The sequence below is a fragment of the Teleopsis dalmanni genome, unplaced genomic scaffold (genome assembly GCF_002237135.1).
Source record: "Teleopsis dalmanni isolate 2A unplaced genomic scaffold, ASM223713v2 unscaffolded_contig_0120, whole genome shotgun sequence".
Classification (NCBI taxonomy): domain Eukaryota; kingdom Metazoa; phylum Arthropoda; class Insecta; order Diptera; family Diopsidae; genus Teleopsis; species Teleopsis dalmanni.
The window spans coordinates 3,901-19,138 of record NW_024031502.1 but is presented as its reverse complement, the minus strand read 5'-3'; the positions used below and the strand labels follow the sequence as shown (position 1 = coordinate 19,138).

General features: G+C 32.6%; 3 protein-coding genes across 3 annotated transcripts; all 3 read right to left on the bottom strand.

Annotated features, from left to right (window-relative positions):
* Positions 1 to 2,563: 2,563 nt before the first annotated feature.
* On the bottom strand, positions 2,564 to 3,080 carry LOC119663078 (putative nuclease HARBI1). Its single transcript, XM_038072743.1, has 2 exons — positions 3,014 to 3,080; positions 2,564 to 2,961 (listed from the first exon to the last, which is right to left on the bottom strand). Exons 1-2 carry the CDS (start codon positions 3,078 to 3,080, stop codon positions 2,564 to 2,566), a joined length of 465 nt encoding a protein of 154 aa, XP_037928671.1.
* Positions 3,081 to 3,176: 96 nt separating this feature from the next.
* Positions 3,177 to 3,590, bottom strand: LOC119663076 (putative nuclease HARBI1). Its single transcript, XM_038072742.1, has one exon. The coding sequence runs from the start codon at positions 3,588 to 3,590 to the stop codon at positions 3,177 to 3,179; it is 414 nt and encodes a 137-aa protein (XP_037928670.1).
* A 4,062-nt stretch (positions 3,591 to 7,652) lies between these two features.
* Positions 7,653 to 8,612, bottom strand: LOC119663075 (uncharacterized protein K02A2.6-like). The gene has a single exon (XM_038072741.1). It carries the CDS (start codon positions 8,610 to 8,612, stop codon positions 7,653 to 7,655), a length of 960 nt encoding a protein of 319 aa, XP_037928669.1.
* Between the last annotated feature and the right edge of the window lie 6,626 nt (positions 8,613 to 15,238).

Below are 15,238 nucleotides of genomic sequence, written 5' to 3'. Positions count from 1 at the left end.
TAACACTTTAGCTTAGAAGGATTTACCCGACAGTCTCGGACTCTATGATTACGGCGGGCACATCGAATACACAAGTCTTTAATACCGAGCTCTTCGAAGTTTATTTTTGAACGTTCATTAGTTTTGAAATTCATTCTTGGCAGATTGTTTTTGTTTGTAACACGATTGATATCTGTGACAGAATTTTCAGTCGCTTCTACTTGATTTGCCCTTATCTCTCTGCTATCACTTTTTGATGCTTCTAACACAACCGCTTTCTCTACAATTTCCTTGAAGTCTATATTTTGAGTCTGTAGCAATTTTTCTCGAATTGAATTATCTTTAACCCCACGAATAAATAGGGCTCGTAAAAACACGTCTGCTATATTTGCTTTGCACTCACATGGAGAAATAAAATTGCATTCAATGACCATACTTCTCAGTTGAGTCACATATTCAGCAATCGATTCATTTTCCTGTTGATAAATAGATAAAAACTTATGCTGAGACACCAACACGTTTCTTTTCGGACAAAGATGATCTTCTAATGCTTGAATAATTGTATTGTAAGGTAATTCCGTGACTTTTTTTGGTGCCATCAATGCGACTACTAATTTGTAGTGAATTGCACCAATTGAATTTATCAGCATTTGATGGCATAATTCTTTATTTTCGAAAATGTTCTTGAGTTTTAAGTAATTTTCAAATCTTTGACGGTATAAATTGAAACTTTCCTTGTTGCCGTCGAAATTTTCAAACGGTAGTAGTAATGTTTGCGCCTGCCCCGAATTTTTCACTGGCTGCCAACTACCCAATTGTTGAATAAGCTTATTTTGATTTGCATTAAATGCATCTAACAATTGTGCAAATTGAGAAGCATCCATTTATTATTTACTTTTTTTTTTTTTCTCCTCGTCGCCAATTATTGTATCAGTTTATTACTCAATTAAATACCAACTCTAACATAAAATATTTACACAAAATGACAGTATTCATACTATGTCAAACTATCATAGAATATGGTAAGTGAAGGGATATAACACTAGTGTATAATCTTTTAAAATGGATTCAACACAGTGAATCCAAGAAATATATTGTACAGAATTTCCCTCGAAAACTTGTAAGTCCCTAATACAGTCTGGGAGTTTTCTTATTTCTACTAACTCTGCTTCTGTCAAAGGAGCTGTATGAATTTCACCGCTGTGTGATGGATGACTGACCCCAGTTTCTAGCTGATTAATTCTATTGTTCATTACTCGTATTTGCTCAATTTGAGCATTGATGTCGTGGTCCTACAGTGGTTGAATAAAAATACAATATGGTTAAGGAGGGTGGACAATTTTGTTTATTATTTAATGTTGAATTGGTTGTTGAATTCTGCTGCCAATGGCTGCGCGTCGCAGTATATGTGGGTTTTCAAGTCGTTTCTGTTGTGGAGTATGAGATTCTGCTGCTGATGGCTTCACGTCGCAAGATGCTTGGGTTTCACAAGTCGGTTCTGTGGTGCAGTATGAAATTCTGGTTAACTACTTTTTCCTTCTGTGTAAGCTTCAGAAATTGCATTTTCGCTGGATACGTTCCGTAGTGTCAGCGCATTCCATGATCACGTTGTGGTCTTCAGAATTGTTGGCTTCAGCTGTAGTTCGCTCTTACAGTTTTGTAACACGATACTCAATTACAAGGCCAATTTTAAATAATCTTTTATATTTGGCCGAACCGGTTTTCAACACCCTACGCATTACTACATTGACAGCTCCTGTTAATTGAGTAATGGCATCTTGAATCTGTTCCATTTTAAAAAATATCTCACAACAGAGTAACTTCTCGCAGAGTTAGTAGATTTAATTATTCTTGGTTAATTTTTCTCTTTTTTAAAGGTATTTGAACAAAAGTAAAAGTAACAAAATGTTTAATATTAGCGCCTATTATGAATTGTCTATCGCTGATAGACTTGATAGACTAGAAAAAGTTCTACTGCTGATAGACAAAATCAAATTTTGGTATTATGAATTGCAAACCGATAGAAGTTTTTCTATCAGCGGTAGACAAATTTCTCTACTGCATTTGAGCAGTAGAAGTTTGTCTATCGTATAAAATAAATGCTGTTAAAACGCTTTATACAGTCAATTTAACATATAAATTTAATATAACTTAAATATTACTAATTTAATAGTTAGTAATAATTCATTTAGATTTAATATTATATAATATATCATTTTATATATCTGTTTTCAAATGTAGTGTATTATATATTAAAAGTAACGGTTGTTACATTTTTGTTTTTTTATCTTATTTGCTTATGTTTGCTTATTCTAACATTTTGTAGTTAACTTCACTGTAATACAAGGATCTTTATTATACTTTAAATATATTTTTCGACGAATTATGTAAGTTTTTATATAATATTAAGAAATAATAAAATGAATAAGGTTTGTTGTAGGGCAAAATCAATAAGTAATAAAAAGCAAATAGCAAAACTTGTTGCAAATATGGAGAAATATCCAGATATTGCGAAAGGTATTTGCAACAAGGCTTTTACAAGGATTTTATACTTTTAGAGGAGATGTAATTAAATTTCAATTTTTTAATGCATAATTGAACGTGCAATTTTGTCCCTTAACAAATGCGGATTTGCGCCCAATGGCGAGTCGTCATTCGAAATTTCCAATAGATCATCTTCCGGCTCATTATCATCGTTATCTTGATATACATCTGGTGGTGTAGGCTCGGACAAATCGTATTTAATGCAAATGTTGTGTAATGCTGCACACACATGTATTATTTTTGTTGCTTTTTCTGGTGTATAATGCAGACATCTAGCTCCAATTAAGCATCTGAAACGATTTTTAAAAGTGCCAATACATCGTTCTATGATCTCTCTTCCTAGGACATGCTTCTTATTAAATTGTTGTTCTGCAGAGCTATCTGCAGGGTTCCGGTATGGTGTCAAAAGATATGGTTTCAAGGGATACCCTGAGTCTCCTGAAAATTAATTCAATTAATAATTTGTTTTAATATTTTACTTAAAATTTACCTAGCAACCAAGTATTCTGCATTCCGTTTTGATATTCAGTTTCCAAATGCGCTTTGAGATTTGACATATTGAAAACTAAAGAATCGTGAGAAGATCCTGGATATTTTGCACTTACATATCTTATCTTTCTTTTGTGGTCACATACCTTGCAGTACGATTTAAATTAATTTGGCATGTGTTCGAACATTAACTCATATATACTTACAATCATAGCATTTATGCTGTGATATCCTTTTCTGCAGAAATATAGATGTTGTGTGTTTTTTAATGATACAATTTTTATATGTGTACCATCAATAGCGCCAATGATGCCCGGAATACCACATTTTTCATAAAAATAAAGCTTTGTCGCACAAGTTTCTGCTCCTGTATTTATAAATGAAACATACTTAGGACAAATTGTGCTCTCCAATGCATTCAATACTTCATTAATTATTACGGACAGTGTTGACTGCGCCATTCCAACAATGCCCTCGTTACCTATTCCTAACTGATAAGAACCTTGCGCAATAAATCTTAATAAAGCAGCCAACTTATTTACTTTTAAAATTGCTTGTACCGCTTTGCAAGTGGCCATCGATTTCGTGCAACACTTCCAGAAACGCTTCCTTGCTCAAGCGATAGTTAGCAATAAATCTTGCTGTGTCCGGTCTTCGGTGGGCGAAGTAACACTGCAGTGAACGTGGAGCGGTGACATGGTGGCCAGCCCGGTATGCTCGCCGGTTTTGGGGGTGATTCTTCTCACGTTCAGCAACAATCGCGGATATCAACAAAAATTCATGTCACCGGTTTGCTGTGGAAGAAAACCATTTTTGTGCGGAACCTACATCTAACACAATCACAATATAGCCATTGCCTAATTGATTTCGCTATATTGCAGCAGCTTGAAATGTCCTCGTCTGTTTTGTCTGTATCATCTTTCACACTACATTCACTCGGTCACTCTGCAACTTATATACATTCTATTTTTCCCTAGCACTTCCACCACCGGCAAATAACTAAACCTTACTCCTGCATACTATTTGAGTTTTCCATCAAAAAAAATTTCTTCTCCTTTTCTTTTTTATTTTTTCTTTCTTTTTATTTATTAGATTCAACAAAAGTCATGACAATAATAATCTTAGTAATCTTAAACCTAACTAATTAAATCATAATAAAAAAAAAACCAAAAAAAAATAAGAGAAAAAGAAAAATATACACAATCCAATCTTTTAACTAAATTTTTAAACAAAGTAACAATTTCTCTTTACACAAGTTCGCGTGTCTTACCTTACAGCTGCTAGAATGACGTCACCCACGCTGCTGTTGACCTAGCTGAAACTTATGAATAATAAAAAAAATATATGTATATGTATTTTTATATATTTAGGACTCTTTAATATAAAAAAATTTAAAAATCTCTTTTTTTTTCTTTTCTCTCCTTTTTTTTCTCGTTACTCTTATTTTTTTTTTTTCTTTCGTATATATATCGTATGCAATTTTTAAGACAATATTTAGTAATTAATATAATTCAACTTTCGAGATAATCTTTTTTTTTTTCTTTTCCAAATTTAATTCCTAATTTTAATTTTCATTTTTGCAATTCTTAAGATAATATTTTATGCAATTCTTAAGATAATATTTAATAATTAATACAATTCAACTTTCAGGGTAATCTTTTTAACATCCAAATTTAATTTAATCCTAATTTCATTAATTCATCACAATTATATGTTAGTGAAAAATAAAAATATACAATGGAATATATCTAATAAAAAAATATAAAAAAATAAAAAAAATATATAAATGCAGACACGTGTGTTTCAGTATAAGATAGATTTTTTTTCTAGTGCAGGAATACCTGTACACCGTTGTGCCTTAACGGTGTGTATTGATCCCGTTGAATTCTTCCAACAAAAGTGAATTTTGTTACCGGTCCAATATCCCTATGGTCATGTCTTCTAGTTTAACTATTTATCACTTCACTATCTGCTATATCCCCAATGTAGGTATTAACATTTCGCCACAAAACAGCTTTATCACTTTATTTCGGCTTCTTTGGGTGGTTTTCATTTAGAAGAACCCCAAATTTTTATTTATTGTGTTATAATTGTTAATCACTAATGAGTTTTATGTATCATTTCAAAATTTTTGCTCATTCTTCTGTTGCACTTGACTTGTCATAATACATTTGCATATGTCTCTATTTGCATATGTCTCTATTTAAGCATATTTCGGAAAAAAAACTATTCATTATTTGGCATAAAACTCATGCATTTGATCCACTTTTTAAGAATATGATTAGAGACGATGCAAATTTAATGAAGTTTTAATTATTATCTCTTAGGTTTTGAAACAAACTTGGCTTTTATTAGCACTTTTCAATTTTTAATTATTATCTCTTAGGTTTTGAAACAAACTTGGCTTTTATTAGCACTTTTCAAATTTAATGAAATTTTTAATTATTATCTCTTGGGTTTTAAAACAACTTGGCTTTTATTAGCACTTTTATTCACTTTTTTTTCTTTTAATCTTAAGTTTTGAAACAAACTTGACTTCTATCAGTACTTTTAAATTTCGATAGTTCATCAACCAACAGCAAAGGAAAAAGAAAGAGAGCCATCACCGTGTCTGCTATGGCTTTTATATCCAATTCGCCTAACTGATAAATTCCTATCATGTTAGTGATCCTGTTAGCAAAGCTTGCTTTCGTTAATTTGCGTTAGCTGGCCTTGTTTGACTTGAGGGTAATAACCTCTAATAAAGCTTCTTTTTTCTTTCTCCTTTTCAATAAAGCTACAATTTGTCTTAGATATTTCGAGTGGTTATTCGCACTTGGCAATACTGTCCCCTCTCATTAAGTCAAACTTTACTGAAGCTTTAGTGAAGTTCGCCTTAACTATATTGCACTAAACAAACGAGACTTGAACGTAAAAGCTTTACTTTTCGCCTTCTCTGTTTACCACTTTTGTTTACTTCTATTTTTACTGATAGCGTGCGCGCAATGCACGTTGTAAATTTAATAAATTGAAATTCTTTCAATAGTGAGCGCAAATATAACACATTTAAATTCTATAAAAAAATTACTTGTGGACTATATAATAAAAAAAAGTGAACAGCGTACTTAATAGTTATGCGCAAGAGGAATACTGTTGGTGGTCACATTAAAAACACCTTGACAATGTCGGCGATATAATAAAAAAAATAACTGAAGTACCCATGGAAGCCACATAAATTACAAGGTATGTTAACGTCATTAATATTCACGTTGTTTTATTAACTCTTCGTTTACCCCTACCCAGGCCTACATGACAATCTTTTAAATGAAAACAAATATATTAATCACAATTATACATTTATCACATTTGAATTTACGTTTGTGTATCATATTTCAGTGGATTTGCTGCATCTCGAATTCTGCGTCTGTATAGACGAAGATTTGTATTTTCATCGTCTTCCGATGAAGACGAATACCAAATATATACTGTGGACATTTTTTTTTAATTTTATATATATTTTATAAAGAATTTCAATTCAATTCTTAGCGAACAAAATTAAAAAAATAAGTTCAATTAAAGCTGGGCGCTCTAAAACCTTTACATCATTCACAATAGTGCAAATGTTTGTCTATCAAGTTTCATAATACCAAATTTGCCTATCAATCGACTCAGTAGACAAATGTCTATTGTCTATCGGTAGACATTTCATAATAGCCACCATTGGCTTAATAATAAATTTAAACAACACTATGGCTAATAGTTTTATATTAATTTTTTTTTAAAAAAAATATTTTCTTCAATAAATTTGCAAAATTAAAAATATTAGTATATGTTTACTAATTTCAGAACTTTCTTTAAAAATATTTCTTATAATATTTTAATATATATCTTATATATATTTAATATATTTTCATACGTATATATCAAATATATATCTTAAAAGTTTGACTTACAGGACGAAGATCACCATCTGCATTGTTGTGGACGATCCGTTAAAATCCCTTTTAGAGTTGTCAGGCCCCTACTCACGGAACGGTTGGCGTCACTGCACTTTTATGTTTGAATGTTTTCGCCAAAAGTTCATACGTGAAGTTAAAGGTGTTACACTTTCACTTCCTTTTTCGAAAAAGTTAATATTTGAAATTTTATATATTACACTTTTAAATTTCTTTCCCTTTTTGTAAAAAGTTAATATTCGAAATTTTACGTATTACACTTTTAAATTTCTTTTCTTTTTCGCAAAAAGTTAATATATGATTTGAATCGCGAACTTTAAATAAACGCGTAGTTCAAGTAGTTCAATGCTAGAAGCCGTCCTAGTTGGTTCCCACTTACGCGTTTCGTCTGGGGACTACCCAGACTTATCAGAGTGAATTGAAAAATAAGTTTGTCATTATGTATTAAGTATATGAGAAATTCTGTCCATGTATCATTATAAAACCAATCAAAAGTTACTTACATTTTATGATTACTCCTGACTTTTAACACTATATTAACTAGGTTTCTAAATTTAAATTGTTAAAGCAAGAATGTTTAATTGTTAAATGTCTTTTAAAAGCTCCAATAACTTTTCCCTTCTGAATTTATGTTAGATTTTACATTTTTAATTCAAATTCTCAAATTCTTATACTCAGTTCTTTTTATCTTTAAGACATTAAATATCAATTACGTTTGCGATAGGTATTTCTAAAATCCTGTTGCTCCTGTTGTTGCTGTTCACATAGCTTCTGCGGTTGATGTTGCATGATTGATGGTGGCTGGTCATTTGTAGCTTTTGGCGCGAATAATATAGGAATTGCATCAGTTTCTATTGCCTCATTGCTTTGATTTGTTCCGTTGTAGGCTCTTAGTTGATTGGAATGACGTTTCACATACCCAGCATCTGTCTTTACTATATACAATAATTTTCCAAGTGGACGACTAATAGTTCCTTTCAGCCATTTTTCCCCTCTTGAATAACTTCTAAAAAAAACTGACTGATTAGGTTGAAATTGTGCATTAGAATTATTTTTGCTATCATAAGGTTGATGAAATTGTCGAACTTGGCTTAATAATGTTCGTACCTTACGACCATGTAATAGTTCGGCTGGTATTTTACCCCATGTGTTAGGTGTAAAACGATATGTTGACAAGTATTTTACTAAAGCATTTTTAATCGTCAACCCTCCATCTATATTTTTCAGCATTCCTGTTTTAAAAGTTCTAACGAACCTTTCAGCTAATCCATTAGAAGCCAGATGAAATAATGCAGTCGTAACATGCTTTATCCCATGGCTTTTACAAAAAATTGCAAACTTTTTAACAGTTAGTTGGGGACCATTATTGCTAACAATGGTTTCGGGTAACTCCTCTATTGCAAAAATCGACGATAGAGCTGCTATTGTATCGGATGTTGCACTGTTTGTAAGCTGACAAACAAATGGAAATTGTGAATACGCATCGACACATATTAACCACATCGAGTTATAAAATGGTCCTGCAAAGTCGATATGCACACTTTCCCAAGGTCGCATCATTGCGAGCCATTTCTCAAATTCTTGTTTGCATAATGGATTGTTTGTTTTACATATATCGCACTGTTTCATCGTCAATTTCCTTATCCATGTTGACCCACAATACATGTTGTCATGCTAACTGCTTCATTCTCGTACTACCATTGGGGTAGACCATCATATAAAAGTTTTAATATTTGCTTTGTTAACGTTTGAGATATAACAACTCTGACACTATCTGTATGTAAACAAAGTAAATTATCACATACTCTTAATGCAGTTTTGCGATTAAAATATGGTTTAATATCGGAATCATTGTGATCCAGTTTTTCAGGCCATATTTTACAAAATTCATCACTTTACGAAGATTTTTGTCGTTTTTAGAATGCTTTACAATAACAGCTGCATATACTGGTGTTTTTATAACAATTATATTAAAACAGTCTTCCTCCTTGTCAAACGATTCATCCGTTCCTATGGGCAAGCGAGATAAGGCGTCTGCATTACCATGCTCTGTAGATTTGCGATATTTAATTTCGTATGAATAAGCCATAAGAATGATGGACCATCTTTGGAATCGGTTTGATGTCATAGGTGGTAAATGTTTATTGGGATTAAATATATTAGTCAGTGGTTTATAGTCAGTAATTAATATAAATTTTCTTCCGTATAAATATTGATGAAATTTTTTTACGGCGAAAATTATTGCAAGACCTTCTTTTTCAATCTGGCTATACTTAGCTTGATGTGCATTTAACGTTTTTGATGTAAAAGCGATTGGCCGTTCACTTCCGTCTGGATATTGGTAGGAAATGACAGCGCCGATGCCGTATGAAGATGCATCAGATGCTAATAAAACTGGCAAATGCTCTTGAAAGTGTGCCAATTGAGTTGCATTTACAATATGTAATTTTAACGAATTAAATGCTTCTTGCTGTTCATGTTCCCATTAAAAAGAAACAGAGAAACGAGTTTTTCAAATCGTTTACTGCGCGAAGACCACTTTCATCTGGCAAAATACCATTGGCACTTATACGCCGGCCCAAATACACTACTTCGTCACATAGGAACGAACATTTCTCTCTTTTACAAAGTATGCCATTTTGTTTAAGAATATGTAACACTTTTTCCAAGCATTCTAAGTGTTCTTCTATGGTTGGGTTGGTTATGATGATGTCATCAAGATAATTACCGCAGAGTTGTACACCTTGAATAAGTTGCTCAAAATATTGCTGGTGCACTAGCTATTCCTTAAACTACTCTCTGATACTGAAATAACCCTAGGGGCGTGTTGACTATCATTATAGACTTTGAATTTTCATCCAGCTTCATCTGCAGATATGCATCTTTTAAATCAATTTTAGAAAAATACATATTACATCGAAGTTTATGCAGCAAACTTTCTCTAGTTGGCAATGGATATTGTTCGATATCGATCTGGCTATTGACAGCTAGTTTAAAATCTCCACAGATTCTAAGTGAATTGTCTGGTTTCTGTACCAGAACAATAGGTGAAGCCCAGTTGCTAAATTTTACTTGCTCCCATATGCCTGCTCTTACTAAACGTTCTACTTCTGATTTAAAATCGTGTAATTGCGAAAATAGAATTTGTCGGCTTTTGCAAAATTTTGGTGTTGCGTTTTCCTTCAAAAATATTTGTGCTTTAAAGCAAGCAACAGCCAAGGACTCACGGTTGGAGAAAAAGAACCCAAAGTGTCGAACACAGCCATGATACTCACTTGACAACACCACAAAATGCCGTGCCAATATCTCAGGTGAACAACTCGGAAGACGTGCTGGAATTAGACTGTGATTGGCGCGCCATTGAAAAAGAAATGTCTCAGACGTCGCGGCCGTACCAAAACGAAATTTGTAACACTTGGCCCCCGGAGTTAGAGGAGACAATACGCGACGCACTCAGCAAACAAACTAAGGAAAAACGCTTCTCTTGTCTACGTACCGTCTCCGTTACTTATTTGGTGCGCATCAATAAGCAGAGAAGGTAAATTTTAACATGTAATAATAAATTAAAATGAGCTTTTGTATAGAAATTTGTTAGCTGTCTCTCTCAGCTGTTTGAATTGTGTGTTAAGATATGTAAACAATTTTGCAAACACAAGTGTTTTGTAATATCACATTAAATTTAAATAATTTCTTATAAAGTGACAATAAATATACAAATTAATAAAAATGGAAAGTCTAGGCAAGTTTCATTTCCGCTATGAAGAAGAGCACTGGCGCTGGTCTTACAGCAGATATGGGGGAGAGAAGTATCACAGGTAATAAGTTTAATGGATTCTTGAAATGTGCTTCAATAATTATGATAACATTGTGTTAAAGATATACCCAAAATTCGATTTGCTGTATGACATTTCACCATTGTCGAATCTGATGTTTCTGTGGAGTGTCTTATAAACCCACCAGAAGTAGAAGTAGAAGCCATTGCTATGCCCACAAATGTCCAAAATGAAATCGATTTAGCCAGTGCAGTGGAAGATTCTCCAACTCCATCAACATCGCACAACGTGATTTTACATCCTCCATTATTGCGTTACAACAACGCAGAATCGAAATGAAGGAACAGAAAGTAAAAATTATGAAGGAATACGCCGATTTAGACAGAGGACAAGTACTTCAAATGAAAAGTGCTTCCAATTCCTCACAAGGAATTGGAGCTGAAAAAATTAAAACCAGAGCTTGAACTCAAAAAATATGAAATTGATTTGGAAAAATCAGAAATTGTAAAAGTAACGTTGGATATTGATGAAAATAACAACAACAAATATTTCAATAGTTGGGAAAATGATATTTTTATATGATTTCATTTTAAATTTTAGTTATATATATATATATATATATAGTTTTAAATAATAGTTTTAGTTATTAGTTTAAAATATTATATTTATGTAATATAAAAATACAAAATCTATATAAGATTTACTTAAAATATTAGAGTTGTTTTCTATCATTTCGCAAATGAGTCGACGTTTGTTTTCTCCTTGCGCAGATGTGATATTGGGTTGAACATCTTCATTTGCAGAATTATCAGAAAGAGGTCCAGGCAATGGAAAGTCATCACTACAATTTTCTTGTATTGTAATATTACGTAAAATACCGCAAACATATATCCAACGCGTTGCCTCGTGAATGCTCTTATTGCTTTTAACTTGCAATTTTAGTTCTTTTAAACTGCTGAACCTCTCTTTTAATAAACCGAAACAATGATCAATGCGAATACGATAAGGGCTAAACCATGCATTAAATCTTTTCCTACGAGTTTCGGACAAGTCATTCGAATTTAAACGAAACGGCGTCACTACTGTTGGCGTCCATTTATAAGCACTATGACCAGCTATCCATTGCAAGTCACTGAAATACTTACTTGGGTTCGTAAATAACGAGCAGTTCTTAAATATTTTCTGTCGTGAACGCTACCAGCCTACCACCATATGTCGAATTTTTTTTTTGTTTGTCGCAAATTACTTGTACTTTAAAGCTGTAAATTTGCTTCCGAAAAAAGTATGCTTCTGGATTTTTAGTAGGCTTTTCAGCTAATTTTATCTCTGTGCAATACACGTAACCGATGCAGTGCGACAGTTCATGCATTGTTTCGGAAATAATTTGGTTACGTTCCTCGCTACTGGGCCAATATAAATAACTGTCTTTCATTTTAAGAATGACATCAAATACTCTTCTTGTAATATTTTCTATTGTGCCACCAAAGAGTGCAGACACTTTTCCAATTGAAGCACTCTCCCCGTGTTAATGTATTAACACCTAAGATATTGAGTTCACAGCACTTTAACTGTAACTCTTTATTTGAAAGTTGAGTTTTCAGCACTTGAACTAAACCTCTAGAAATGAAAGTGAGAGATCGAATATTGATTTCAATCTGATTTTTATTAAATTAAATTTTGCCTTAAATACTAAATTATTACAATAACAATATCAAAATTTTATTCTTTTCCTCTACCGTTTTCTTGCCCAAAGTGCAAGCTCAGCATATCTTATGCAACAAAATTTTTTTGTTGTGTCTAGCAACCAAGAATTAATGCCAATGTACTGGCCCTGATATATGTTACATATTCAAAGTTCAGTGCCACTGCACTTAACAGAAAAGTAATGCAAAATATTCAAAGTTCAGTGCCACTGCATTTAATCAAATTAAAATAAGCAAAGGAAAGCCAAAATTTGGATATTGCTAACATCAACATATATGTTCAACTTTTACAATAAATGTTTTACATATAGATATATATATTGACAATAATTAAATGTGTGAACACCCCGCTTGGGCCAAGCCTATACAATACTATCATTAGTTGCATTTTTACAGGAAACTGCTGACTTGCGTGAGCATCATTGAATACTTCATCATTCTTAACAGAATTAAGTATTTTTCTAAATGTTGCCCAATTAACGCGCATACAGCGTTTAAACCGAAACTCAGGCATTTGCAACAATGCATCTGTTAAAAATGTATCACACTTCGACACAGAATGCATTATGTGTGGGACAGCATACCGTGACGATTTCGCGATGGCCATATAAACCAAGAAATCTTCTATAACGTCAACTTTCTTCTCCATTATTTCTATTAACATAGAAAACACGCAACTTTTTATTTAAATATATGTACAAATTCAAATAGGAAATTACCGCTATCTCCAAATTCTTCAACAGAATTTAATTCCTCAATGATTATTTTTTCTAAAGTATTTATTAATTTATTTTTTTCACTTTGTCTTGGCATTTAAAATAATATAAAATTATATGATAATATTTCACTGTTAACATATGTTCCGCTTTTACTGTTGATACGAGTGCTGCCAAGGCATTTGCACAGAAAAAACTAATCACATTACGGGTTTGCTATATATATTCTTTTTTGAATTTTGTTTTGGAATTAAATCCTCTCTTCTGCAGTGTCAATATTAAATTGTCTAATGACTTCGGTTCTCGACGGTATTGCTATAATATCGCCATTTGACATTGAAATTGTCTGGTCTTACTATTATCTAGTCTTGATTTTGATAGTAGTCAAGAATACAATTGTATTTTTTGATAAAGTCTGAACCAATTATACCATCAGTCGGAATAGAAAAGTTATTATTTACCACATGGAATTCATGTGGGATTAATATATTATTAAATTTTAAATCAGTGTCTATTTTCCCAGTTGTTTTTGTTTTACCTTGATCTATGCAGACTTGTCGTGTCCTGCGTAAATAGTTTACGCAAGTTTGAAATCTGTTCCGCTTTTATTATTGATATATCCACACCTGTGTCGACTATAAATGATGATTCATTGTTTTTTAGAAGAATATATATATATAATTGTTGAATTGTCCCGATTCCATAATCAACTTAACTTGCTTGTGTTTTTAATAATTGCTTTCACTGCTGTTTTAGTGGCATATGTATCTGCCAACTGAGGAGTAGTCCATCCGTTATATATGTGTTATGATCCGTACCTAGTTTGATACGGACTTAAGCTAATCCGGCACTTGAACCAGCTTAGCTTTTCACGATATGTTATCCTCCGTATCTAGTCTGATACGGATTCACTAATCCGGCACTTTAACCAGCTTAGTAATTCACTTACGTAATCCGGCACATGAACCAGTTACGTAATTTATAGATATCTAGATATATATGTAAATATATATATAGATATTTATATGTTTATTTTATTTTTATTATTGATTTTCAAATTCGGCACATAAACCGACTTTGCTCAAGGTTCTTTTAGGCACTTAAACCAAAAGAAAACACTTGGTTGTATTCAGGTTGTTAAATTGAATCAAATGTTTATTAAAAATGTTGTGCTTTTATACAAAATTCTTAACACTAAGCTTATGGTAAAGGAGGAAATGCACCCAGTTCCCACGATTTGTTATCCGATGGACTTTGAACATTCAAGGCCAAGGGCATTCGTGGGAAATATGTGCATTACCTATGCTTATACTATTTAATGCAACCAGCAAGCTGATATATGTATTTTGCCATATATCAACCTGCTTCACAAATTTGGTGACTTAAATGTGTTATCACTGAAGCCATGCGCCAACTCATATTGCACCTGTGGGAACAACAGAATTGTCGCAGCGGCTTGCCTATTGCTGCAACTCACAACGAACACACGATAAAAGAAAATGAACATAATGCTTATCAACCTTGCACAGTGGCGTGTGAAGATGATCATGTTACGTCTGGCACGCTGCTAGCGTGCGAATATTTAGTTGTGAGAGCCAGCAACATTGCTAAAAATGTTTGATAACACAAATAAACACCAACAACAAAAACAACATAAGAACTAATTTAGGTACTTATGTACACATATAATTAATGCACTAATAAGAATACAATTATAATAATTGACAATAATAATACAATAATAAGAAAACAATTATAATAATTGATACAATGATAATAGATTTAATATGAAACTTAACATTCTCCCTCCTGTTGACTTCGGTCAAATCTGTGCTTCTACGTCTACTTCGAATTTTGATTGTTGTCGTCGAGTTCGGGGTTGAGGTACTGGATTGTTGTTCCGCTTTCTTCGTTTATGCGTATATCGAACTATGATAGTGCATAGTATTAATATACTTAGTCCAAGTGCTAAGTACTCGATAACAAAATGATGTTGATGATGTGCTCTTTCATTTGTAGGAAGTTCTTCTTGTTGTTGAAATGTCTTTAAAGCCGCTTTCAGCTGATTGATGTCATCATCATGCATGGGAACACTGGTG

Bases quoted from the DNA above. Each gene is read 5' to 3' on its own strand.
- LOC119663078 (XM_038072743.1), bottom strand. From the start codon at position 3,080: ATGTCAAATCTCAAAGCGCATTTGGAAACTGAATATCAAAACGGAATG. The intron at 2,962-3,013 runs GTAAATTTTAAG...ATTAATTTTCAG, and splicing joins GCAGAATACTTGGTTGCTAG to GAGACTCAGGGTATCCCTTG.
- LOC119663076 (XM_038072742.1), bottom strand. From the start codon at position 3,590: ATGGCCACTTGCAAAGCGGTACAAGCAATTTTAAAAGTAAATAAGTTG.
- LOC119663075 (XM_038072741.1), bottom strand. From the start codon at position 8,612: ATGTATTGTGGGTCAACATGGATAAGGAAATTGACGATGAAACAGTGC.